The following is a 27698-nucleotide window of genomic DNA, read 5'->3' on the forward strand; positions in this document are numbered from 1 at the left end:
CTTACGGACAGCTGAGGCCATCTTTCCTATGATAACTGCAAAGTCAAAGTATCATTATCAGTAACAGATAAAGGGAACATCTAGTTTATCTACATTATTGAAGATTAGCCTACGTTACCGATAGATTAGAGCCTTTCTGTTAGATTGAAATTTGAATGGCAGCAAGATCAGTAGTTTCGTTTTCATCACAGATTTTCATATATCTCGCTTAGGAATTGCTGAAGAAGAAGTGACGATAATCGAATGGAGTAAACTGCCAAAGTATATTAGAATGTCATGGACATTCTTATCATCTTTGTAATTAACGAGATGATTTGTACGAGACTCAAGACGCGTTTTGTCAGAAGGTTATTCCTAGGTCAGTAAATATTGTTATACGATATTCTACTTTTATTCAGTATCTTTATACAATAACTTATTGTGACCGATCAAATCAAACAAAGGCGAAAATTCTCCCAGGTACATGTTAATTTCATAAATGTTTCCTAAACGTATATAATGATATTAATATCATTATATACGTTTAGGAAACATTTATGAATGTTAAATGCACTTAGAAAACGCTTATGAAATCAACATGTGCTACTTGAATTATTTTTAAAATACGTTAACGAATCATTCTATGCAAATATGAAATTAGAAAAAGCTTTAAAAATGTAAATAATTAACTCAAAAGTTTATTCTATATTTATTATATATATATTTTATATTTCCTATATTTATTATTCTATATTTATCAAAGCATCTAAAATTTGCTTTGATAAAATCTTGATTTGGAACGTGCATTGTATCTGATTCTCTATTTTAAACACCCACATTAAAAGAAGTAAGATGAAGAGTCTTTTTAAACTTAATATTTATCTTGAGAAGACTTTAAGACTTAACAGTTGACAAAGTCGAATATTGATTAACTAGAATTTGTTAGAAGTGAAATATCTTGTGTATAATACAATATATGTGTAGTTATAATATATGTAGTGTTGTTGTATGTTCGACTTTTGCATATTTATATTTGTATTGTGCAATTTACATTGTATTAATTAAGCGTCCGATATAATAAGCGCATAGCTCGCGATAGGAAAACGCACGTGAAGAGATCCTGAGATGAGATGGTACACGCACACGTAACGCTTATGCATAAAAAACACATGCTTTCTATCGATGAAAGTTCTAAGCGTGGAACGGCACTCTTATCATCCGACTTAATTTATGTTAATAGACCTCCTTAAAAACTGATCGCGTCGCGACCTGCATTTTATCGATTAACAAGATTCTCGCTTTCTCTTTCTTCTATCATTTTCCCTCTTTTTTACTTTTTCTCTGTTTCTCTTTTATTACAATCTTTTAATTTGCCTCTCCAGTCCTCTCTCGAATATTTAACAGAAAAGGAATAATATAATATAATTAATTATGCCAATCATTATGCAAAATGACCTTATTCAGTAAACGATGATTCAGTGTTGGACAAATAGCTTTCTTATCGCTTTTCTTTTCTTTCTTCCTTCTTTCTTCCTCTATCCATTTTTCATCTTTTTCTCCATTCATTTACTTTCTTTTCATTTTCCTACCTTTCCTCTTATCAGCTATTTACATTTAGTAATAATTAATTATCCTTTTTAATAATTAATTATCTTTTTGCTAAACAAAGTAATTTAATTTGCAAAAATAATAATCCCATATAACTTCGCATGAATATTCTTTCTCGTTTATTTTTCTTTTCTCTTTTCATTCTCTCGTTTTCTTTTCATTTATTTTTCCTTCTGTATTTTTTCTTTAATTTTTCTCTCATAATAACGCGAGAAATAGATAGACTTCATGTTCTGTAGCAATTAATTTTCACCCGCGTTGTTCGAAATAATCCGTTTGGGGTCCAGCCTCGTATGAGCATTACTAACTGTTCCTTTCCTTTCTCTCTCTTTTCACTTCTCGTTTTCCCTGATTTTGTCTCTCTCATCGACAGTTGCCCCAGCGTACCCTTCTCCACGTTAAAGCCGGCTTCGCGCCCCTCTTGTCCCCCCCGGTGAGCGTGGCAGTTCGGAGCAGAGCAGCAGCTGACGGACGTAACAATACGTTGTTCCTGGTGCACGGTAGCACTATGTGCCGCACGACTACTAGAAGGAGAGACTACCAGAAGAGAACCGCCACGATAAAGCGGCATCTTCGATATAGAGCGTCGACCAGCCGTTACACGGGACGCGCGATGTGAGCCCCCTTCGATATAGGATACACCAGGTAAGGCTCACAAGCTCGATTCAATCGAGGGAGAGCTCTAGTTTTGATCTGTTAGCTGTGTGAGAAGTCAAAGGGAGAAAATTGAGAAGAGATGCGATCGTTTTTCTCGTCGTGTGACAAGATGAAATTTGGTCGCATGATACTTACATGGGTAAAGTGACAAATTCATCGACATTTATATAGTTACATTCTCGGACAAAATAAAGGATGTTAAAAATTTGCGGAGAGATGCTTGTTAATAATTTAATACCGTTTGATGCTGCAATTTTATTCTTTGGGCACTAGAGATACGATCGTGAGTGGTATAATAGTGAGATGAATAGAAAATTATTTTCAATGTTGTAAAAATAAATGTGAAAAAATGAATCGAACAGATATAAAGGTGTGAAATATAATTGACAGGTGTCTAAATTAATTTGACAATATTAAAAAGCATTTTTAAAAATGACAGAAATCATGATCATCTCATGTGCGCATTTAATAATTAAAGGAATAACTTTACAGAATAATCGATGTATAATAAAGAAACAAATGTGTATGTGTGTGGATTTAATATTACAAATATATAATATAAAATATTGTGGCAAAAACATTTGTGCAATCGTTAGTTGCTTGTATAATATGCATTCCCTCCTGATGTACCGGAAAATGCAGAGAATTGTTTGCAGTCTTGATATTCTTAGTTAGTAAAATATATCCTAAAAAGGGATGATATTTTCACATAAATTGCCAGTGATTCTCCCTATATGAATTTCGATTGTTACGCAATAAATATATAATATATTGAAATATATATGTGCGATCGTCAGAAAGCACTGACATGATGCTATTGTGCTCGCTCTATCTTCAAAACTTAGAACTCGCAGCATTATTGATCGATCGCTTCTCCAGTTGCACGAACACTAACGTGCAAACTAATCGCGCGAAAACTCGTGATCAAATCTTATAATGTGGCGTACACCCTTGTATATATGTATATGGTAAAACGTGAATATTTTGCGAATATCACTTGGTTCCGCAATAATGTACTGGGTACAATCACGCAAGAGCGGTGTAAAAACGACCGGCGTACATCGAGCTAGCGATGTATTATCACTTTTGATTACGAAGAGTTACGCTTTTGATTTTAATGAATTCAAACCATAATTATGTAAATTGCTTGGTAAAGGATATCACGAAGAATGTCTCACATTGCGACTATATATTATTAAAGTTCTAGTGTTGCGTGTCCCCAAAACACTTGAATCTAATTTTAGAAGATTAAAAATAAATTCAAAAAATTATTTTTAATCTTCTAAAAAAATAGACAAATATCTGAGAACATTCATATATATAACAATATATTATATAACAATATATAACAATGTATTATATTCTGTTTACATAAATACACACACATACACTTTTTCTCTCGAAAATATAATTTATAACATAATATTATTTATTTGTTTTATAATATTAAGACAATTGAAAATCTTGTGCATTGTGTGTGTGTGGGGGGGGGGGAGGGTGTAAGTGTGTGAATGACGTTTATTATAATTATTTGATAGCACCTAATTCATTGAACCACTTTTATCAAGCCAAAGCTAATATTGGCAATAAGTCTCATTAGCTCCTATATAGATCCGCCCCTGTGTTTATCGTAACATGTCGTCGCGGAAAAGGAGGAAAAGGGGATTAGAGCTTTACCAGGAGTCAATGATCCGCACGCAGGCATTCCTCTCTTCTCAGGCTTCACTGACAACGAACGAGGTGTCTCGCTCGAATACTTTCTCATCTACTGTCTCGTTGATCACGTTCCCTCATTATACAAACATATAATTACTAATACATTTCTTTCAAAGCAATATTAGAAACGAATTGAAAGTAGATTAATATGTGAGTATCACATTACACAGTAATTTTTTCATTAAAATAATGAAGAAGATTAAGAATGTAATATATATTACAGGGGGTATTGTTGCTTTTTCCTATCCTAATTTTATTTATGAGCTCGAAATAAAGAGAAATTTTAAAGAGTTCGGTTATAATTTGAAAAAAAAAATATGTTCGCTCTTCGCTGATGCTTCGTCTTCCCTTAATTGGCGATCACGTGCGATCTGAAGAAGTTCTCTCTTTAGTTACTATTTATGGATTCAAAATAAAAAAGAGACTCTCAAAGGGTACAATTAAAAGTAAGAAAGAGTATGTTCTCCTTCTATCGATCTTCTGTCGTCTTTCCGTAACCGGGCAGACAGGACTCGAAACAAACTTCTCTTTTAAGCTACTCCTTATGGACATAAAGTGAAGAAAAAACTTGAACGTTGCAATTAAAAATAAGAAGCGCCATGGCCTCCTTTTGCTGTCGATTTCCTCACTTCTCGGCAATCAAAGGAGTCTACTTTTCGCTTCCCTTCATGTACGAGAAAAAGAAAATCGAACCATAGTAGATTAAAAGTTAAAGAGAGAGATGCCCTCCTTCTGTCGATATCGTGTCTTCTTTAGCGAAATTGCGCTCTAAGGCATTCTCTTTCTAATCTGGTCTATATATATATCCATTCCATTCACGAGATATCCAAGAAAGTTTACTTTCCTAGTCTTCTCGTCAAGTACGTGGGAGTGGAAAATAAAAGACTCAAGAGAGAATCTATTTTTAAGAGATGGAAGTTAATGAATGATCAATCCCGTTCTCTCCCAGAGAATATTTTAAGAATAAAAAGAATGAAGAATTCCTGTTCTGGTCTTCTGGTTTTCTTTGCCATGGACTTCCGTCCTCTCTGGGACACGTGAGTCAAAGAGGTCGCCCTTACGTCGCTCTTACTCCTCTGAAGAAACGAGGAGAGAGGAGAAAAAGGCGAAGAGAGAAGAAGAGAAAAGAGACACGCAGAAGAGTAGGGAGCAACGCATACACAGCCGGAGGAACCCGGAGGAGAGAGGTTCTGTTATCCGGTCGCGGTCCTCTCTCCTCTCGATGGTGGCAGGTCAGTGTTGCCGCGCTCGTGGCCGAGAACGGCCGTCGCTTCTCGCCGGAGACGTCTCTTCTCTCTGCCATCTCTCGCGCGTGCACGCGGGGGTGCGGAATAAGGGCACGTCGCGTGCCCTCCACGAGCGACAAAAGTGCGTCCGCTGGCGGCGGCGGCTGGCGACCAGGACGATGCGTCGCGCGACCCCGGGAGTAAAACCGCCGCCGCGAAGCGACGCCACTGCGACCAGGTATGCGCCATATACTCGGTGCTATGAGAGGGCCCGAGAGCACCGCTTCCGTTCGGGATACGCGCGATCGTGGAGGAGTTATCGTGCCGGAAACCTGGCACGAGAATCTTCCCGCCACGCGCTGAAACCTTGTTTACCTTCATCTCGTTGTGAATGCGTCTACTGTATTACTTATATTCTATTTATTCTTTGTAGAAAAAGATTGATAGAGTCTGATAAATCTAGAAAATGATAATAAATTAAATGATTGACAATTTCTTAGGTGATCGATATATAATTGAATATAGTTGATATAAGTTGATATAATTGAATATAATTGAATATAGTTGAATAATTGAATACTTATAGACAATAGATAATTATTAGATGAAATAATTGATATTAATAGAGCTAAACTTGATGAAGGATTTAAAACAAGATTCTATTTGATATATTTCAGAAACGTGAAACTTCGTACATTGTGATTTATACACAATGTATATAATACAAGCGCAGTATAAATACAATACTTACAAATATAAATTAGAATTGATAGAAAAAAATATATTTTTTAAGATAGTGACAAATTCCCTTATTCAACTTGATGATGTGAGCATATTCTTTTAAAAGATATGATCATTCAACAATTAAGATAATATGTCATTGAATTGCATTACAATTATTTTAACTTTTAAATTAGAGAGATATCAATTAAAAATTTCAACAACACAAAATATCCTAATTCCGGTTATTAATTGTGTTATAATTTTATGTTTAATAAAAATATTACAATAAAAATATTATTATAAAAAATTAATATAAAAAATTACTATAAAAAATTAAATATTGCAATTTAAGATTTATCTTCTTCATTAGTATATTAAAAACTTTTAGATGTTATTAATTATCATAAGACTTATCATTATTAACTGCAACACATAATGTTCTGTGATATACATGGGAAAAATGATCTTCGATTATTACGCGGCTTTTGGAGCGTTACAATTTCAAATTGACTTCGTTGTAATAAGACAGTAGAGATCACAGATCTTCTCTTTTCCTCGTGATATCTTCCTCTTTTTTTCAACAGGTCGCGGTCATGGCGTCACGCCATGTGAATCGGATTTTGCTTTTCGCTCTGATACCTTCCACTGTTTAACATTGATCTTGAACTCCTTTATATAGTATAAGACTTCCGTCAGGAATATAAAATTCGTTAAACTTACTATAATCTTTAAACAATGTTTCCATTTCAACGAGATGATAATTTTTCTAAATTAAAGTCACCCTGTTACATCCTGTTATATCACTTTGAATTTTATATTAATTTGCATTTAGTTCCGTACAAGAATTATTTTCTATTTCATTTTCTTAAATGTATAATAATTTTATGGATATATATGGGCATAACATGGAATGCATCCAATTAACCGCGTCTGCAAACAGAATTTTAATTAGTATAAATATTTAATTTTAATATAATAAATATTAAATTACTTTTTTTAATCACACAATGTTGTTTCATCTTCTTTATATAAATATTTTTGTTTGAGAGGTATTAATAATTATAAAAGCCTTATGTTACGCGACCATATTTTTGGACTCGGATAGCTCTGCTTCGAGCATGGCACGAGAATACCGAACTCGAACCAGACGCGCATACGTCTATGTAAATATGTAAATACGTATAAACCGAGGCGGGAAACAGCCGGAATCCTCTCTCCGTTTCGGCAAAACGAAAACAGGTTCCCGCGTGACAGCTTTTCTAAAATCTTTGGAATGTATCGCCTACAGATTTTTCTATCCTTAGGTATTTAATTTAGGATTTGTCTATAATTATGAGTGAAGCCATTAAGAGATCGAGAATTAATTACAATATGTTTTATGAGCCTTCTACGAGTCTTCTATTCTTTTACATTTACATTATCACTATAAGAAATGTAAAATGTATTGTGAGGAAGAAAAATGATGTTTCGTATTTTCTGATGCCATTATCTAATCTTCAAATTCAAATTCTTTATCTAGATAAATTAAATTCTGAATTTACCATCTTTAAGTTTCCAAAATTTCAAATTTTATAGTTTAAATAATCTCTTTATTAGAGATATTTAACTCTTCAAAATGTCAAAATGGCACTAAAAAGTTATATCTTTGAATCTACATATTCGTAAGGTCGCTAGATTCATGATCTCATTTCTCGAGTTGCGCAATATCCAGATTTCACGAATACATATACATCATGTTTATATTATACGCATCAGCTTTTAACTTCTGTGATTTCTGAAGAATTATTTCTTGATCGTCGGATAGCAAGACGTGGCATCCTCGGACACCCGGTATTCCTCGGTCGCCTCTAGTTCGTTTTTCCCCGAGTAATTCTCTGAAACTCTTCTTCTCTCTTTGTATTTTTCTCTCTTTCTCTCTCGCTGTCCTTCTTTCTTCTTTTCTCTCCCTCTTTCTTTTTCTCTGGTGATGCACCTTGCACCATAAAGTCCGACTCGTCGGCGTCATCGGCTTGTGGCAATGTTAAGTGGCCGTGTACATACATACACGCTGAGGCACAGTGCGTAAGACAGATGTTGTCTTCGAGGAGCAAATAAAATCGAAGGAAAAGGAAGCGAAACGATGACGACGACGACGAGCGACAGTCTACCGTTCTGTTCCATTACCTTTTACCTCGTTCAAGTAAAAGCGAGAAACCCGGACAAGAGAACACCGCGAGCTTCGTGGAACGCTTTTCGAGAGGATAAAAAAATAATTTAAGCGTATATAGAGACGAAAACATCCCTTTTTACATTTTTTTTCTCTCCTAAAATAAAAAACTAGGAGTCATAAAAAATGCACATATTACATATTCATATATCTTTGTTTTCAAACTTGCCTTTCGCAAATCAATTTCTGTTCTTTCCATCTTTGCATTGCGTGGAAGAAAAAAAATTGATCAAAAATCCGCTGATGAAATGCACTTGGGAATTGAAATTTTCATGTCGCGGCACTCGGTGCCGTTAAGCAACGGTGCATCGTCTTCGCCGCTGCATCGCACTGCATAGCACCGGAATTATTTGATGCGCGCGGAAGATTGTAAATAATCATCAAGCTCGCGAACGATGAGGTTGTATCGATTCAACAGAACCATAATTCCTTAGCGACGGAAGTATTGAACTATAGCGCGCGCGCGTTTTCACGCACGTGATTTCGTTCGGTCAATATTGGTTGCATTCCAAGTCATTGCACTTTCTAGCGATCACCGATCTAGCTTTCCTTCTTCGAACTTGCGATAATAATGCTAATTATGAATCAATTCATTTAGATGTTATTAAATTTTTCATTAAGATGTTAAAAATAATTCAGCAATCGTATCAAAATGATTGCTTCATTGCGACTTCGAGAAAAATTTATTAAAACGCTCGATGAGGAATCAATTTATTCAAGTGTTAATAAAGATAATTTAGCGCCTATAAAAAAAAGTAAATCGTTTTTTCGCCGCGTCTTCATTAACGGCCAGTGGATTACGAATAGGATAATACACGTGCTCGCTTATAGCTGCAAAGCGGCGGTCTTATATATGTTAAGTTAACGGTACGGTAACGGTCGATGTTAACTGCGATGTTCACTGCGCGATCTTTAATACCGCCGTAATCGTTGGCCCATTACTCAAATTACTCGCTCTTGCTATTAACCGTATGAGAGACGCAACGCCGCTGCAGTCAAGCGCATTTCGATCTTCGATTAATTGACGAGCATTTTCCATCGACCGACCTTCGGATCAATCGAGCGGTTACTCCTTGACTTTTTTATTTTCACGTATGAAAGATATATTATTATGGCACATCTTTTATAATTTCTATGGCCGAAATCTTTATATTTGAAAATAATTACGCTATATTTAATATTTAATTACTTAATTTCTACTATTTTTAATGTAAATATTATATCCGTACATGACAATAATAGTTAATGATTATGTGGATTCAATCTGTAGATATATATCTATGGATAATATTTTAATCAATATGTAAGATATAATCGCATTGAAACGCATTATCCTACCATAACGTTCACAACGCCACGTTTACCAGGTTAATTGCACGGGGGTGCGATTTCAACCTGTTTCCTGGCATCCAAGGGGGTGGCGCAGGCGCGAGACTTTCACCATCCCTTTGAGAGGGAAACTGACGGGGTTCGGCGGCAATTTGCGGGGGGAAGGATCAAAGTTTCCTCAGTGTTTTCGCGTACGCCGAGCACTCGTGATCATCGCGAATTTTCGCAGGAGACATATCCTCGCGAGATGTCGATTAAAAATTCTTCGACAAGTGGTGTGTCCTTCGAAAGTGTCTAATAAAATTATTCAATTAGTGACGATGTAAATTGCAGCGCAAGATTAATGAAATTTTATAATGTATGAGATTGCTCATTCAATCTATTTATAATCATCTGCACGCGATCGAGACGTAATTCAATCACTTTCGGGCTTGACTATCGCCGTTTAACATTAATCGGATATTAATTCGAAAATAAATCAATGCTATGAAACCGATCTTATGAGTTCAATAATTTCGCTCATTTTGGAGCAGAAGCGAAATTTACATATTTTGGTATATGATGTAAACAGTGAACAAATTCTTTGCCGGCGATTTTGGCAGGTCAATCGGATGAATTCTATGAATCTTGCGTGCACAGTTCGAAATAAATTTATGTCTCTAAAGATGATATCATTTATTCTCGAAATTTTCCAAATATTAGTGCTAGTAAAACTGCAATTAAAAAAACTGACTGTTAATATTTTACATTTTTATTAATACTTTTTATAAAAAAATATATATATACATTTGTATTCCATCGACTAAATAATAAAGTCTCGCTCTTCTCCTCACGAGTGTGAAACACTACAGATTTCTCGAGCTGCTCTACTTTATTAATCGTGGACGCGAAAATTTTTTTCTCACTGGCTTTTGTATTTGCAAACTGATGGGACTCGAGATACTTGTCGATATGCAGTGGGAAAACTGATGCAAATATTTAACAGGCGATATTTCTAGGACGGTGATATGAAAGAAATAGACTCCGAATAGCAATAGCGGCTGTTTAGCGGCGCGCGGTTTCCGGAACCCGGTGAACGCGATCGATAGTTTTATCGGAATCGCCGCGTTCGGTCTAAAGAAGAAAGTGTCGGGAAAAAGTATGCAGCTACTTTCCAGCTTCATGGGTCGCCAGACGAAGCGAGGAGCTTCCTTAAAAAAAGGTACGTCGCGTCGCGGATGAGTGCGCTCGCGTTCTCATGGAGCCACGTGACATTAATCAACTAGTTCAGCAAGGGAAGAGAGGAAAGCGAGTGGCAAAAATTTCACGCGTGGAATATACACAAAAAAGACACTAGAACTTAAGAGATGACACGAACCATCGTGTTGGATGTCTTCTAATTTTCTCTTGCAAAAAGAAAGAAGATTCATTGAACAAATGCTATGACAAATTTTACGTCAGACGAATAAACGTCAATAATTTTACTGAACGCGTAAAACGGAAGATCCATGCATGGCTTCACATATCACGCTTTGTTCTCCCAATAAAAATAAAAAAGGCGACCAAAATTGCAGTCGATATGCTATATTTAAACTATATCATATAATATAAAAATAATTGGAATATGGAGACATTTTGAATCAATATAAATCAATTCACTCTATCTTTCTCTCATGATTTGACTTCCGATGTTTACGAGCATTTTGCGTCACATGTTGCATGTATAAATATCACATATTAGTTCCATGTGACATGATAAGACCGATACATTATATTGACCGTTTGAGTAAATTGTTGAGTTTCTCTACATACGCGTGCAGAAACTATGTGGAACGCAGCGATAGAATATTAAGGTAAAACAGGCGCATGATCTAATAACTTATTTGATCGATACCCTTGAAAATGCCTATACAACGTCAGCATGAAGCCGCTACGCTCACGCGATGTAGATGCTCCGTGACCAGTTTTGTACGGTACGGCGATCATCGAGAGCATCGAAATTGCTTTTCGTGGTGCCTCCATAGAGGAGACCCCCGTGTGCAAACACCTGATTTCGAGTCCTATTCAATTCGTGACACAGTTTGAAAGACGCTCGAGACGTCGTCGATTTATGCGTAAGAGAGATGCACGTGTAATAAATTTTTATGCAAGTTTCTAAATATAAATTTTATCGGTGTACGCACGTGGGGACTGGGGACTCATGTTTATTTTATCGATTTTTATCCGTCCACATAGTAGGTACTTATTCTACTGTCCTTATCGCGCGTATCCTTCACGACACGCCAACGATTTACTTCGCGTATATATTCGAAATACAAAGAGCGTGATTCGCCAAATTCAATCTGCGGAAGTAATTACTCTTGGCACACAGTTGTACGCGACGTCAACCACGTGAAAGGTTGCAACGTTAATTTCACCCTATATGCGCCTTCATAATGTCAAGGCTATGTCCTGAATTATCGTTCTTATCCTTCAGCTTGATTTGTTGTGAAATCAGTCGTATATTATAACCATACAATATCAAGAAGATAATAGACTGCTAATATTACATAAATAATTTGTCTAGTGGCAAAAATTTAATGAATTGTTTCTAAGATAAACAGTGACAAAAGCTTTTTTGTCTAGAAAGGTTTACAGATCTATAAGGTTCTTGTCTGTTTCAATAAGCGTTGAACAAAATTTTTCTATTCAAGGATATTATCGTGTAATTTTACCAAGTATTCTGTATAAAGTAAATTTACAGAGTCAATAAGAACTTAATTCAAAGGACTGAGGAGAAACAATTGTTAGGCGAGACAGTTGGCTTAATAAATGGAAGCTTTCCGCGGGATACGTCGCGTGGATGCATTTCTTGGAGTGCATGCATTTCTACTCAGCAATATCTCTTATGCGTGACACTAGTCCTAGCTCCTTTACCGGTGCACTGATTGATATGCACCGCGCATACAATCCACAGAATTGTAAATTTATTATAAACTGTAGATTACGTTCCACTTGAATTAAATAAAATTCAATTAACTCTCAGAACAGGTACTTTAACAGAGTTTCAATATCACGATAAAAAGAATAGATAACAAGGAAAGGCAATGAAATAAAAAAATAATGGAGCACGTAAAATCGTACTCTTTGTTATTGATAGCGAAATGCGTAAAATGCGAAAAGTAAAATTCACGCATATATAAAATACTAGAATCATCCTTTAGTTAATTAAATAATAAGTCTTTGCATAATTAGCAATCATTAATAGAAATTCAGACATCGTTGCAGCTTAAGATCTACCTTCTTTCCACATACTTAGCGCTAATGCGGTCGTTTAATTCTCGCTTTATGTTTACCTCAACTGCGTTCTGAATTTAAATCCTCTTTACAGTAAACACTTTATGCACGTTGCGCACATCCCTCTAACGTTGCGGATATATTTTCTGTTCCCCAGGAAAGCGCGAATCCAGCGGAGGCGGGAATCCTGCTGGTAATTGGCCGTCTTCGACGGGGGGTCCGGTCAGACCCCTTAACAGTACCGTTTACGGCGGCGGTGCGGGGGGCACCAACATGACACCCGACGATCCCGCGCCCGACGAAGAATTCGCCCTCGCCGTCGCGCAAAAAGCACAGGTAAGGCTGCTTATCATCAGCGAGAGAAGGGTTTTTTGCTCGATCAAACCGAATAATAAATTCTTGATAGCGAATCAACAAGCGCGTATGCCGTTCTCTCGTGCCGAGTCATTTCCTCGCCTCGTCGAGAAATAGGCCACGATAAATGTTCTCGTCTATGCATACCTTAGTCGAAACATTTTATAAATTTATTGATATGCAAATGACATTATGAGCAAAAAATCTTCGTAAATTTTTGACTCATTTGTCCTAAAAATTCACTAAAATATATTGAAAATTAAGCTTAGATTAGATATTATTAAAAGACTGAATTAAATCCATGTGGATTTAATATAAATCGCGGAGGGATTATTATTACAAAAATATGAATTGTTTTAAATTAATTTAAATTATTAATCGAAGTTTTGTCACGATATATTTAAAGTAAAATTTTAATTAAAATTAATAATTAAACTCATAAGGGGAAAAGTTAGGACAGGCACAAGGCTACAAAGGTACAATCGTAGAATCGTGTGAATTGAAATTCACATATATATATGTATATGAGACTAACTCAGATACGTACTATTTCTCGCGTGGAATGCCCCTCAAGCGCAGGTACGTATATTTCAATGGCCGATGTCCCCTTGTACGGCGGATATTTCTCAAAGGAACCTACGCAAGTTGAATCGTCAATTCCGTAAAAGCGACCGGGCACAATATTCCGTGAAGAAGAGAGGAGCCGGAACGATATCCCGGCAACGTGTTCGTGATGCATACAACGTACGCATCGTTGAACGTTCGTTGACGTCGTTATGACTATTGTCGTAGAACTCAATGATTTTTTACGTTCGCTTTTGTGGTTTTGAAGTCGACCTATTTAAGCTTCAAATGGTTCGTTCATAGGAAAATGTGACGATATTTATTCAGCTGATTTTATAGTTCCAGGATTATATTATTGATCGATTTATTTAACTTTATTCGGATTTTCATCTTAATAGAATATCTGTTATTTATAATGATAAAAAATTGTAGCGCGAGAAAATTTCAGAAATAGAATCAGTCAAATAATTAAACAGATGATAGATAATTAATGTAAAGGAAATCTTGTATTTTTGATGAGAAAAAAATACAACGTAGAGAAATTTATAAAAATTATAAATGGAATAAATTTAAATGTATCTTTTTCTTAGCAAATTAGTAGCAATTCTGTAAATGCTGTATGTAGTTCCGTTTCGTTGCTCATTGATGTTTCGTGTCGATCAAATTGAATTTTAAGAAGAAGAAACTTCTTTCACGGATCGTATCTGAAAGTAAATAAAAATTGTTGACATGCTATATAATGATTATGCGGAATATGCGGAATATATAAAATATTATAAAATTTTATTGATCTTAATTTTTTTAATATAATATTGAATATAATTTTCATATTTTTTAATGAATTTAAACTCTGTTTCTTTTACAAAATTTTGCTAATAAATTCCAAAATAAAATTATGAAAAAATTAAATTTCCTTAATTAAATGAACGATGAGACTTGTTTCAAAATGTTCTAAGGCACTTTATTTTACAAAAAATCGGTTTTCCAAATCAGATGAAAGATGAAAATTAAATACTTGAAAGCCTTTATGGAAATTTATGCAAAACTGAAATTATGGGAAATTATGGGAAGTCATTGAAATAGTGCTTTCCGGTATGGAACTTGTGAGATTTCTCGGAGATCTTTATCTCACACTTTTTTCCAGTTGTTCTATCGAGAGAAATTAACTCTCTTGATAATAGAATCTTTCAAGGTAAATTTCGAACACGTGCTGTATTTAAAAGAAGTCGATTGCGTTTAAAATAATTCTTTTTACATACATAAAAATTCAGACACAATTTTTGCAATCTTATTGAATATGATATACAAACTCATCTTTATGCTAGAATATTATCGCAAGAATATTATAATCTATAATTAATTTCTTATAATTAATACGAAAAGATAAATCCTAGAAAGTGCTCTTTTCTTCTACTATTGAAATAAGCAATTTATTATTATAAAAAAATCAATGCAGTTTTACGAAGAATATTTCGCAGAATTTTTTTTATAATTAAGACTAGCGCTTCCGTGAAGAAATATCATGAATTATAATGTAAGGGAAAAATAATATCGCCGCTGATGATATTTATTTCGCTGTAATTTCATAAATGGGAAAAATATAGCTCTCGATGAGAAACACACGGCTCCATCGAAGTTCTTTCGGAATATTTTACGAGAAGCCGTACACGCCTCTCTTAGCATTGGACAACTTTCCAATTAATGAAACGTTACGTTCTTGACGGAACAGGTTGAATTATTATTGCGTAAGGGTGCATGTTGTATGCGACAGCGATCTTACGTCCTCGAGACGAGATCGAGAAGTGCGTCGAGGTATCTCATTGCGTTAATATCGCTCTAGTTAATTTTAAAAGCGGAGCTCACTCGAGTTTAAAGATATGAAATAAATTCTGTAAAAATAAGATGTGTTTTGTAAATCGCATTTCGAAAAATTGTTTCATGTAAACTAAAAATTCTGCCGCGAAATGTCATTATTACATTTATTAATTATAATATTATAATATGGCTGTATGAGATATTATATATTGGATATTGAAAAATTATTAGAGCGCATTTAAAGGATTAATTAGGCTAACTTACGATAAATTTTTTTTAACGGAAATATCTTTCCTTTCTTAGATTATCCTTTCTTAGATAAGATTTATTTTCATATTTATGCGATGCTATTGGAATGCGCTTTTATTCGGTATCAAATCATATTTTCTCCTTTTATCGCCATCGAGGAATCTAAAATTTCATGAAAAAGAATCGTAAAAAACCTTTCATTTCTTATGCTTACAATATTTATTATTCAACCACGAGGTTAATGACGCTCTTCGGTGACGTCAGAAAAATCTCTTGAAAACGACGTTGCACGCGACATTGCGTGTAAGCACGCAGGAATCATGTCCTACATCCTAGCAAGACGAAGATACGACGTCTTGGACGTTTCGCGTGATGTTGCTTTCACTTTGCGAATCCGGGGACAAAAATATTTTCCAAGAATATTCTGAAATTGCGATATATACGTACGGTTTTAACATTTCAAGGTAATTGCTGTTAATGATATACTGCGAGTAAATGTACGGGTGGAATGTCACTGCAAATTTTTTCGCTAATATCTCTTTACCTTGCATTGAATACGACAAGAATGCACCGAGTGCACTACGTCTACATGGTATTTAGCTCACGAGTAGTAAATATTAAAAAGACACGGAGAAAAAATAAGAATATTATATTTTACATTCTCGTATATCTGCGGATAATTATTTCTGATACAATTGTAGAAATACAAAATAAAAAAAGTATATTTTATTAATGTAGATAAATATAATTTATAGTAAAGGAATAATATTAATTGTTCCATCTAATTCTCATTCATATCCGTTTTTAAACTATATTTACTCATATTTAAGTAATTTAACATTTTTATAGTTGTTATTCTTTCTTAGATAAATTCTTAGGATGCAAAAGAAAAAAATAAATATTTATATTAGCTATCGACATCAAAGATGATAAATATGTGTATAGGGTATGAATATAGAATATCAAAATTATAACTGAAGAGAATATCACACAATTACATAGCTGATGAAAAAATAACATTCTCGATATTAAATCGAGTATATAAGCAAAATAATTCTGAATTAAATAAATATATATTCGATAATAAAAGTGGTTCGTAGCAAGCTGTAATGAAATATTAAATCGATTAAAAGTTTTTCGTGTCATGTACATTATCCAGAATTAATTATCTCACCATGGGTGATAGATAATTAGCATTAATCATTTGATCATTATTAACATCAATGTTAATGCAACACTTTGAGCACGTTATGCGAGTCGATTATCGCCGGATTAATGCGATGCGTGCGATGGGAAGGCCCCCAATGCCTTCATATTTATTTGATACATGCAAATGCATGCGCGCGTGAATGCATCGAATGAAATATCTCTTTGCAGAGAGACGCAGAGGCAATCCGCACCGCTCTGTATCTCGGAGTGGCACTCGCGATCACCTGGATAATAGGAGCGGCGGGACTGTCATTGGCGTGGCTGGTTCTGGTCCTGGTACTGGCTGCGACGATCGTTAAGGCAAGAGTATCCCGGCTTCTTCAGACGGAATTGCAACACGAATTGGCCAGGTTACGTAGGAGACGGGCTTTGTACAAAGATGAGACCGCTGAATGGCTCAGTCTGCTTCTCAATAAGTGGCAAGTACCGTTTCCAGCAGTTATCGATGACCAAAGAGGCTAATTGTGAGAAAGGAACACCTGGTATATGTTAATGTACCATCTGCTGTATGTTAATGTCGATACGCGTTACTTCGAGTTGTCTACAAAAGCGTGCAATTATTGTCAAATCAACTATTATAAAGAAATTCATACATCTTTTATTAAAAAGTATAAGCGTTTTTAAATAGAAAAATTGATTATTCAAATTTAAATTAATTATATATTTATATATATTTTATATCATTTTATACATCAAATTGGTCTTATTTAAAAAAAATAAAAATAAAAATAAAAATATGTTCAAAGAGAAAATTTTGCAAATATAGCATGATAAAATATATATACTCCTGGACAAAATTAATGCATAATTTTTTTTTTCACTTTTTTTTTTAAATTTTTCGTTAAAATCTAAATATCAGCTTTTAAAGAAAAAGTGAAAAAAAATTGTGCGTTAATTTTGTCCAGGAGTATACATTATTGCTATACTTTTAAACTCATAAATTATTTTTTCGTATAACTGAGAAGCGGTAATAACACTATATTACTATACTTTCATATTCATATATATATATATATATATATATATATATATATATATATATACTATATATCGCGAATGTCCTCGTAACGGATGGGTGAATGAACTTTTCATTTGAGAACGAGTACTACATATTGTAAACATACCACATTCCTACTGCATGTGATGTATAGACGTAGCCTTTCACGTTTCTGCTACTCGTGCCGCGAATAAAATCCTTGTTCGTCGTTGCTGCTGACATATGTTGAATGGAATGATTTGTCGATTTTAAAATTGACGTAAATTAAATAAATCGTATAATAGAATCATATATCAAAGCAGATTATAAAAAATCATTGTTAACTAACTGGATTCCAAATCAGCTTTAACAAAATATACATAAAAGAAAAATTGAATGTAATTATATGTAAATATAAATCTTTATATGTAAACCTCTTATTTAAATTTATAAAACGTATTCAAAAAGATTGATTATTTATTACTTGAAAAAATAAAAATATTAATAAAAAATCTTTAAAAGTTTTGAAATTAATTAATTTCTGATTTGAAAGAGTTTTAAAATTTTGGTGACACTTATATATTATTAAATGTGTACACACATACACATATGTATGTATGTATGTATGTATGTATGAATATATATTTAAGAATGATCATCTTCATGCATGATTCTTCGTTTGTCAGTGATTGAAAACAGCTAAGGCAGGCAGAAATAGATATAGGAAAAATGCTACTTATTTGGATAGTTGATAATCTTGTTCGAGCATTCCTGAACTGTCGGCTACGAGTTCTCACCGAATAGCGAGAATATCTATATGCGAGAAAATATGCGAGAAAAAGCGATGGATTCAGCGCGACATATATATATATATATATATATATATATATATATATATATATATATATATATATATATATACGTACACACATAAAAGAAACAGGCGCGACGATCGTCATACCGGCATTTATTTAATCATGTGGGAAACGTACGATGGCTATGAAAGAATTTCTATAGAGAATCGATTCCATAGAAAATTCCGTAGAATCTAGAAAGCTTGTATAATAACTCGCAAATACACTCTAATTTTGTACATGTGTGACAATATTCTGAAACAAACATGTTTGAAATAATACAAAAGTTTTGTTTAGATTCCTTGCTTCGAAAAGAATAATGATATAAAAAATTAAAAATAATTTAATTAATTTTAAAAATAACATAAAAAATTAATAATAAGTATAAATTATTTCTTGAATAAAAAAATCATTAAATATAAATATTTATCATAATAATACAATTTAAGAGAAAGAGGGGAAAAAGAGAATATATAATATCCTAATGTACATTAAGGAGGGAATTTATGATGGAGAACACGAAAACATCGAGATTGAAAATAATAAGATATTATCAGTATATTCTAAAAAATGACAAGTGCGTGCAGTTTCGTTTTTTAATCTATTCATGAAACCGCGTGGGTTGTCGAGTATTATACGATTCGACTCGTTGTCGATGACGAAAATGGGATGTCATTAGAGATAAACTCTGAAAATAACTCGCTTCTCATGACACCGAAACGTCAGTACACATTTTTCATGCTTGAAAGACCATTTTTTATCGTATTAAATCTGGCTATTCGCTTAATTAAACTGAATATTGAATGAATCGTATCTTTTTTATGACGTCGCCCTTCGAAATATCTATTCACATTCAATATAAATGAAGGAATGTAAAAAATTAGAGAAGAAATTTAAAATATTCTCTGGGATATGGGTTTAATAAATTGAAATGAAAACTAGTATTTTTTTAATTAAACCCGTCAAAGAGATAATAGAATGTTCCGATTATAATATTAAGTAAATGACACACACACACACACACACACACACACACACACACTCTCTCTCTTTCTTTCGTTTATATATCGAATATTATTTTCATAGGTGGAGATTCAGCGCTGCCAGTATTTTTTCCTTGGCGAAGGAACGACTAGAGCCTCTCCTTAATGAAGCTAAACCAGGTATATTAGGTAAGGGCATTATTCAAGAATAATTAGGTGATTTACAATGAGAAAGAGACTATAAAGAAAACTCTGCTAAGGAAATTAATCATTGAACGCTCGAAGGATTCCAAGTTATTTCATCGTTGACTCTTCATAAGAGATCTTCATTATTCAGGTCCGTTAGAATTACGCGAACTCACTCTTGGCGAACAAACACCGTGCATCACTCGCGTGAGAACACTCGATTGCTGCAGTGACGATGACCTTCCCAATGGACATCATTCTGGCCAGGCTAAACTATCCATCGAAGCGGATGTGCGACTAGACTGCGAACAATTCCGCATGCTCATCACTACACGGTTGTTTGGTAAAGGGTGAGAAATGAAAAGCCTTTGCTATATTACAAATCTTTAAGAATATTTAGATATTTGTAAATATTTTTATATTTTTTATCGTCATTTCACGCAAATATTATTTTATCTTCTGCATTTTATTTATAATCTTGCTGCAGTTATTCAATCAATATTATACAACACTCCAAATTTCCTCTTGTTTTATTCTGGATTGCTCTAAGTTATTATAATTAAGATTCACTATCGCGCGAATTCTAAATTGATTCTTTCTATCTGAAACAATTTCAAGAATGCAATTTTAAAAATGTCTCGTGCTAGCGTGGGGATGGACATCGATCTGGCGGTGGAGAAGCTATCACTATCGGGCACGATCGTAATCGATCTAACGTTAAACACGTCGGCGCCGTTTCCGCATGCGACCGGACTTAGCGTGAGTTTCTTGGAAAAACCGGATGTCTGGTTCAGCGTAAGAATTCTACGAGCAGTGCAAATGATGGAGATGCCATTGATCAAGACCTGGATTCATGCGGTGGTCACTGACGCCCTGGCCAGCTGGCTGGTCGACCCGGGTCATCTGGAGGTAAACCTGAGGGCGCGCGAACGACCGGGTCCTGGACTGGATTCCGTGACCAGTTCTATGCCGCAAGGAGTGCTCACAGTTGTTCTGAGTCAGAATGGGTGTCCTGGTAAATGTTCTTTAAAATGATTGTCTCTTACATTTACTAATATACGCATCAACTGTATTATTTTTAGCGCGCAAGAATCAACCGATGAAAATTCTTTTTTCACTATACATGCGAGAGAGAAAATTGAGCATAAATTAGGCTGAAAATGTAAGAACACACGAATGTTGAAATTTCTTCATTACATGATTAATATAATTAAATCGTGTAATTTACATATCTCGTGAAACACGCATATGTTACATTATGGTTGATGCGTATTATTATAAATCTTTATAAAATCACTAGAAAGTTCTAAATGAGTCTTTCTCCAGCAAATGTCGCCGATGAGGTGAGATGGCTCGTGGTAACAGTAGGCGATCAAAGACGAATCACCTCGAATTTGAGCTCCATGTGGACTGAAGATGTATCATTCTTGGTCGGGTCGTTAGACAATGAGAGGGTCACTATCAAACTGAAAACAAAACGGCTTGTCAGTACCATCACTTTGGCGCAATTTGAATTGGCATTAGGAGTCTACGATTGGGAGAACTCGCAAATGTAAGTAGCATTGAATTATAGAAACTATATTGTCTCTTATTAATCTGTTAATATATTTATTAATACACTTATCTTGATTTGACACAGCGTTGAAACCGTGTTACAACAGAAGAAACCGTCCCGCAATAGCGTTAACATTCCGAGCATCAATGCGCGATTAGAATACACTACTCTTCCACATTTGGATCCCGAGTTACCACAGCCAGAACTAATAGCCGATAATATGCATCTTGCAGGTATATATACATATAAATAAATTTAATTAATAAGATATAAATATAAAAACACAGAGGAAAAATATTTATTCGATTATACATATGTATATTGAACTTATTCTTTCAAGTTGCGACGAAGTCTTAATAAAATGTCCGACATTTTTTCCCGCGAAATAATCAATATGAAATATCGTATGAAATATTTTCAGTGCCGCGAGACTTTTGCCACAAAGCGCACAAAGCAGGTAAATCTGATCGAGATATCGAGTGACGAATGCGAGTTTGAGCATGATTTATGCAACATTTTTTTTTATTTAACGCGTTGCTTAATTAAGTGTGTACGCTTGATTATTTTACCGAAATATTCAGCGGATAGTAAAGCTTCCAAATATATACAAGCCTTATATTTTATCTTTCGCTTTTCCATAAAAATTCGTAAAAGTTTTGGATGCATTTTTTTTGTAGTAAGAATGAACGAGGAATTTTAGTTTTAATGCATCGTAATTTTCAGGAGTATTGGTGGTTTGTATTCATTCCGCTGACAATCTCAATGGTGATGTTACACAGTGTAATCCTTACTGCATGTTATTTAACAATCGGAAAAAGGTAAAGCAATTTATCTACCAAATATATATTTTTACGATAGAGTTATATTTATGTGTGAATCATTAATAAAAGTTTTATGGATTTTTAGGTCAAAACGACGCATTATATTCGTTCAACTACATCTCCGGTTTGGGACTGCAGAGCGCAATTTTTAGTTAAGGATTATACTCAAGTATCACTGAGTTTTGTTATTTATTCATGGAACATAGCGAAATCGATGGATACAGACATGCTTGGATTAGCAATGCTATCTCTATCTCAGGTAGTCTACATTTCTTTTTAACAAACTAAATGATTCAGCACGTTAAGCTGAAATAAAGTTATAATTTGCGGGGATCAATTTAAATATGATGTCAATTTAAAATAGATTGATTTTATTGTTGCATTAAGCTCTTTAATTTATAGTATCGTTATTATCATGTATTCTACGATATTAATGAAAAATTATGTTCTATTAAAGGATACGACGTGGATCGTTAGAAAAGAACTCACACTCAGCGGGTCCAACATAGCCTCCTCTATGACAGTCTCCGTTCTTTTTTATCCTGTCAAAAGCATACAACAAGTGGTTAGTAGTCGTAGAAGCAGCATAGCTCCGACCACGCTGGACGACGAACCAAAAATCAAACGAAACAGTCTGCCATGGATGCAACAAGCTGTAAATTTATTAGAAATCTAGTATTTTTCTAGAAGAAAAATATTTCAACATATTTATCTCCATTTTTTAAAACATTTTTAGAAGTTGTTACTAACGCACAAGGATGTTGATCCTGCTTCCTCCGACATATCGAGTTTACTATCCACCGGAAGTGGTTTGATGGAAGTGACACTATTGCGTGCGAAGGATCTCGTTGCGAAGGATCTGAACGGTTTCAGCGATCCTTTCTGCGAACTGAAATTAAACAACGAGACAAAGTACAAGAGCAGCATAAAAAAGAAGACGCTGAATCCTTGCTGGGATGAAAGTTCCATCATGGGGTTGCCGAAGACCGGAGAAGCTTTAGATATCGTAATTTTGTACATTTACCTATTTCGTGCACTAAGATTATCATTGGAAGAATAAAGAGATGATTTTTTAATCGGTATTAGGTGTTATGGGATCATGATACTTTCGGTATGAAGGACTATCTTGGGAAAGTATCATTGACTCTCGAGGATATCAGAAAGCTGTCGAACAGCGATCAGTCCCATTGGTTTCCGCTCAGGGGAACCAAAACGGGATCTATAGAGCTGAAAATTAAGATCTTATCAGAAGAATGCGAGGTAATGCGCTCATATGCAACAGTAATATTCTATTATACAATGACATCATATTTTTATCTTATTACTATTTATTTTTCATTAAAAATTTTCATTCGTAATCTATGAATTCTAGACGCAAAGTACGTACGCAACCAGCAATGTCAGCGACAATTCTTCTCGTTTAAATGTTGAGCCTGACTCCTTATCGAGTATTGTGCGAAGACCTTCCATGGAGAAGTCTAAAATACGACTGCATTTAGATCCAGTCGTACCGCCACCGCCTCCACCACGGACTGTCACTCTCTTAAAGCCGACTAATCAATCTGGTAATATTTTGGTCATTTTTTCTCTCGATCGTATAATAAAAATTATTTCATTAAATATATAATTTACTTATAAAATTTCGATGTCTCTTTTATAGAAAAGGCTAGTATCACCAGTAAAGAATCCAACGAAACAAACGGGACATCGAGTTTCTGGATTCCAAAAGTTATCGAAGAATCTGCGGCTGTTTCCGTCGACGAAGCCGATACCACCAAAGTGATCGCAGAAAGACGTTCATCCCAACATAGTTTGACTCCCAGTCCCGAACAAAGTTTTGGCAAAAAGTTACCACAGTACAACAGTTTTCGGATGATGAAACAGAAGGTAAATACGATTGAATAATCGTGATAGAAGTCTCAGTTCAAAATTTTGTATAATTGTAGGTGAAGAGAGGTTTAAAACTTCGTAGATTCCGTTCAGAAGTGACTATAGAGGATAAGAATGATAGCAAGGGCATCACGCTGAGTTTAGAACCCCGAGGTGGTGGAGAAGCCGACGCTACAGAACTTCTCTCAGAATCCGGTCTGGCGCATGCAGTATCGCAACCAGATATGTTGGGCAGAATAAGACAGCCCAGTCCACGCTTGAGATTAAGGCCGAATGGTCAGTAGATAGTATTAAAATATCGCATCATTATGTCATGTTTTAAAATTATTTTAATACAGATGTTTTCACTATAGATCTTTGTTATCCTCGTTGTTGATTTGAACTGAAAAACTGAGACATAATAAAAATATATTAGTAATAAGAATCTTTTTATGAAAAAAATATAATAAAACAATTTTATATATAACATATAATTAAACATATTTTGAAAACTGAAATATAAAATAAATGCTAAAATGAAATAAAACTATTTCTTCAATTCTAAATTTTAAAATATTAAACAAATCAATATAAAAATATCAAACAATTTTCAGACTTAAAAATTGTTAACGGCACTAGAGAGAAATATTCCGGGGTAGAAGGAAAAGTTCTTCAGGCGCAGGGTCTTCATGTAGCGCACATTGCCCAATTATATTGTCGAGTGAAGCTTCAAATGTAAGTGTATTTAATGTTGATGATGAAAATTCGCGTGTGTGGATGACAATGACCGGAAATTTCCAGATGCACCAGTCCGGATAAGATTGTGTCACCTAATGGTGGTAAAACCATTGCGAAATCGCGGCTGCTACCGGCTATGCCTAATCCTCAATTCAGTATAGATTTCCATATAGACGGTGACGGCGTACCAAGGCAAGCTTTGCTGATATTTGAGATCAGGAGTGCTAGCAAAGAACTGCTGGCTAGTCGGCGTATAACTTTACATGAATTGCTAGGTATTTTAATTATTTTTAACGTAAAAAAAGATATATTTAATTGCACATATTTTAAAATTTAATGGCATATATATGTTATATAATAGATAATTCATATTATATACATGTAAATTGAGATTTTTTTCTCTTTATAATCTTTTTTATGTAATTAGTTTTAATTATGACATAATTATATCGTATTCGAATTTGTAGGAGTATCCGCAGCTAGCGACGAGATTCATACGTGGTTGGCGCTGAATAATGGTGCCTCATTGGAAGTACAAATTGCTCACGGAAGAGAGCTTAAGAATAAGTCGGCGAAAAAATTATTTCGTTCTTGGTCGGTTCATCGGATAGGGAAAATATGAGATTTAAAGAAAATCAAATACTGCTGTTGTACATCCATTTAATATATATTAATAAGAGCGTAAGAAACTTTTTTCGTTCTCTGAGAAAGAATCAAATTTCGGGAAAAAGGAATTCTGTCAACATTTTTTTGCAAATGGAAATAGGCAAAAAAAGTTTATTTTTACATAAATAATATCAATTATACATATCTATTTAAAAAAACACTGTACAAAAAAGTTTATGGAAATTTTTTTCCAGCTACATCTATTAAGACTTCAACAGCATTCCATATGATGTTCTTTAATCTTTTATATGATTATATTGACAAGAAATTTTGCATTCTGATACATAATTTTTGACAAGATTGTATAAGATGAATTTTATATATACATACATACATATATACATGTATATATGTATGCATGTTGGTAAGTCCTAATTTATGTATATTAAGATTTTTCTAATATTTGCAGAATATTAAAAAAAATCAACGAGAAATATTTCGGAATACCATTTCAATTATATAATTGTAATTTTCGATATATTACATTTGTACATTTACATGTATTGTTATTTCATATATATATTTATATGTATATATATAAAATAACACATAATATAATAATAATAATAATAATAATAATAATAATAATAAATGTATATTTTGTATTATCTCAAATATATATACTATATAACATTATAAATATATTATCAGAGTTTAATTGAGAAATTGCGCCATTTTACACCAATTATTAAATATTATAGATATAAAATTTCTATTTCAATACATATAAACTTTCTTATATATATAAGTGATTATATATATCACAAAAATGACACATTTTAGTCTTGTTTCTCGATGCACATTTTTTTATAAGTATAGATATAAAATACTTTAAAATTTGCAATCATAAGAACATAGTTTTGTTAAAAGAAAAGTTAATGCATAAAAATATTTTTTCATATTTGCTGCTTTCTTTGTTATAACAATTTATTATAATTTACGTAATTGTGTGTAATTGCAAACATTTATAAATATGTGTGTATACAATAATTTAATATATTTATATATATATTCTCATCTCTCAGAGTAAGAAAATAGAGAATTATTTATATTTAACAGATTCTCTCAAGCAAAAGCAACTAAGCCTTGAATATAATGTAAAACTATAACATTTTTGGTATGTATATTTAATTGCACACATAGTTAAATTCTTTAGTTAAATTAATATATCCAAAATCTAATCTATTCTCATAACTTAATTCTATATCAATGGTACAAAATAAGATTGCACTTGTGTGATTATATTAATATTATTAGTGACGACAGGTCTACCTCATTTTGATCGACCAAGTATTATATGGAATATTTAATACCTTGTGAAAATTAATATACAGCCCATTTCTGTTATAGTAATATGCATCATCTTCTTTTTTGATTAATTTACCTGCCACTGAAATATATCAAGGTTTAAATACTTATCCAAATATACAATCGAATAATTTAATACAGTAGCAAGAGCGCAATTGCTTTGTGATTTTACCTTTAATGCAGGTTGCATATTGCTGGCAGCAGCTTCTTGTTCCCGTTTCTCAAGTTCCAATGCTCGTTGTTGTTGTCTTTTAACAGATTCTATATCTTTTATACCCCTTTGCTGTTGCTCAGCGATTCTTTTCTCAGCAGCTTCTGCTTGTTTCCTACGTATAGTCTCCTAAATAAACGTAATATACATAAAATAACACGTCAAATAGCAAAACGACGTAATTTTATATATTTTTCATATTTCTCTATTATATATTAATTATAAAGTTTAAAAAAACAAAATTTTGGAGTTCAAATAGTGAAAATGATAGAAGCTATGATCTTAAAGGAAAAGAAAGTTGATCAAATAACAATATAACGATATAAAAGCATCATACAGTCAAAATATTGATATTTTATGTACGGATTTTTATAAACTTTTGCAGAAGACGTACTAGGTCGGGCGTGAGATCTTCGTATGACGATGATTCTTTGTAACAGAACGCACAACAGTTGCCCATGTTGATATGTTGTAAAACAAATCTTATAATCACTCGGAGTTTGTGAAAAGATTGCTGTTAAATTAAGTTAACGATAGACAAAATATACATGACAAATCCAAAGTAATGGCTGGTAGCTGTTCGGTTCGGATCAGCTGTCGCATGTCATACGTATATGCTCGGTGATACGCATGCGCAATAT

At 33.7% G+C, this 27698-nt stretch overlaps 2 protein-coding genes and 1 long non-coding RNA gene across 8 annotated transcripts; 1 reads left to right on the plus strand and 2 right to left on the minus strand.

The window, feature by feature from the left end:
* The first annotated feature begins 168 nt into the window (after positions 1-168).
* On the plus strand, positions 169-25959 carry LOC145967837 (uncharacterized). Of its 6 annotated transcripts, XM_083092837.1 has the most exons (21): positions 270-358; positions 1961-2232; positions 12857-13035; positions 17059-17309; positions 19807-19892; positions 20041-20239; positions 20537-20904; positions 21216-21441; positions 21529-21677; positions 21866-21901; positions 22168-22262; positions 22351-22524; positions 22723-22920; positions 23002-23271; positions 23352-23525; positions 23638-23830; positions 23926-24152; positions 24212-24431; positions 24749-24869; positions 24936-25147; positions 25340-25958. In XM_083092837.1, the coding sequence occupies exons 3-21, from the start codon at positions 12973-12975 to the stop codon at positions 25492-25494; spliced, it is 3417 nt and encodes a 1138-aa protein (XP_082948963.1). In that variant the 5' UTR covers positions 270-358; positions 1961-2232; positions 12857-12972; the 3' UTR covers positions 25495-25958. The 6 variants fall into 6 exon arrangements, with proteins under 6 accessions (XP_082948959.1, XP_082948961.1, XP_082948963.1 ...); XM_083092833.1 differs by lacking the exon at positions 1961-2232 and having other exon boundaries at positions 169-358; positions 25340-25959; XM_083092836.1 differs by lacking the exons at positions 270-358; positions 1961-2232 and adding an exon at positions 5197-5424.
* LOC145968116 (uncharacterized) lies at positions 6063-8540 on the minus strand. Its single transcript, XR_014437672.1, has 3 exons — positions 8285-8540; positions 6901-8212; positions 6063-6839 (listed from the first exon to the last, which is right to left on the minus strand). It is a non-coding gene; the product is annotated as an uncharacterized LOC145968116 (long non-coding RNA).
* On the minus strand, positions 25636-27679 carry Svip (small VCP interacting protein). The gene is made up of 3 exons (XM_083092843.1): positions 27452-27679; positions 27019-27186; positions 25636-26928 (listed from the first exon to the last, which is right to left on the minus strand). The coding sequence occupies exons 1-3, from the start codon at positions 27515-27517 to the stop codon at positions 26914-26916; spliced, it is 249 nt and encodes an 82-aa protein (XP_082948969.1). The 5' UTR covers positions 27518-27679; the 3' UTR covers positions 25636-26913.
* Between the last annotated feature and the right edge of the window lie 19 nt (positions 27680-27698).

This window comes from Camponotus vicinus, unplaced genomic scaffold (genome assembly GCF_025532165.1).
Source record: "Camponotus vicinus isolate PSW18456_S1 unplaced genomic scaffold, iyCamVici1.0 SCAF_3, whole genome shotgun sequence".
NCBI lineage: Eukaryota > Metazoa > Arthropoda > Insecta > Hymenoptera > Formicidae > Camponotus > Camponotus vicinus.

Bases quoted from the DNA above. Each gene is read 5' to 3' on its own strand.
- LOC145967837 (XM_083092833.1), top strand. From the start codon at position 277: ATGGACATTCTTATCATCTTTGTAATTAACGAGATGATTTGTACGAGA. The intron at 21,678-21,865 runs GTATATATACAT...AAATATTTTCAG, and splicing joins CGATAATATGCATCTTGCAG to TGCCGCGAGACTTTTGCCAC. The intron at 25,148-25,339 runs GTATTTTAATTA...TCGAATTTGTAG, and splicing joins AACTTTACATGAATTGCTAG to GAGTATCCGCAGCTAGCGAC.
- Svip (XM_083092843.1), bottom strand. From the start codon at position 27,517: ATGGGCAACTGTTGTGCGTTCTGTTACAAAGAATCATCGTCATACGAA. The intron at 27,187-27,451 runs GTACGTCTTCTG...ACGTTTATTTAG, and splicing joins AAGATCTCACGCCCGACCTA to GAGACTATACGTAGGAAACA.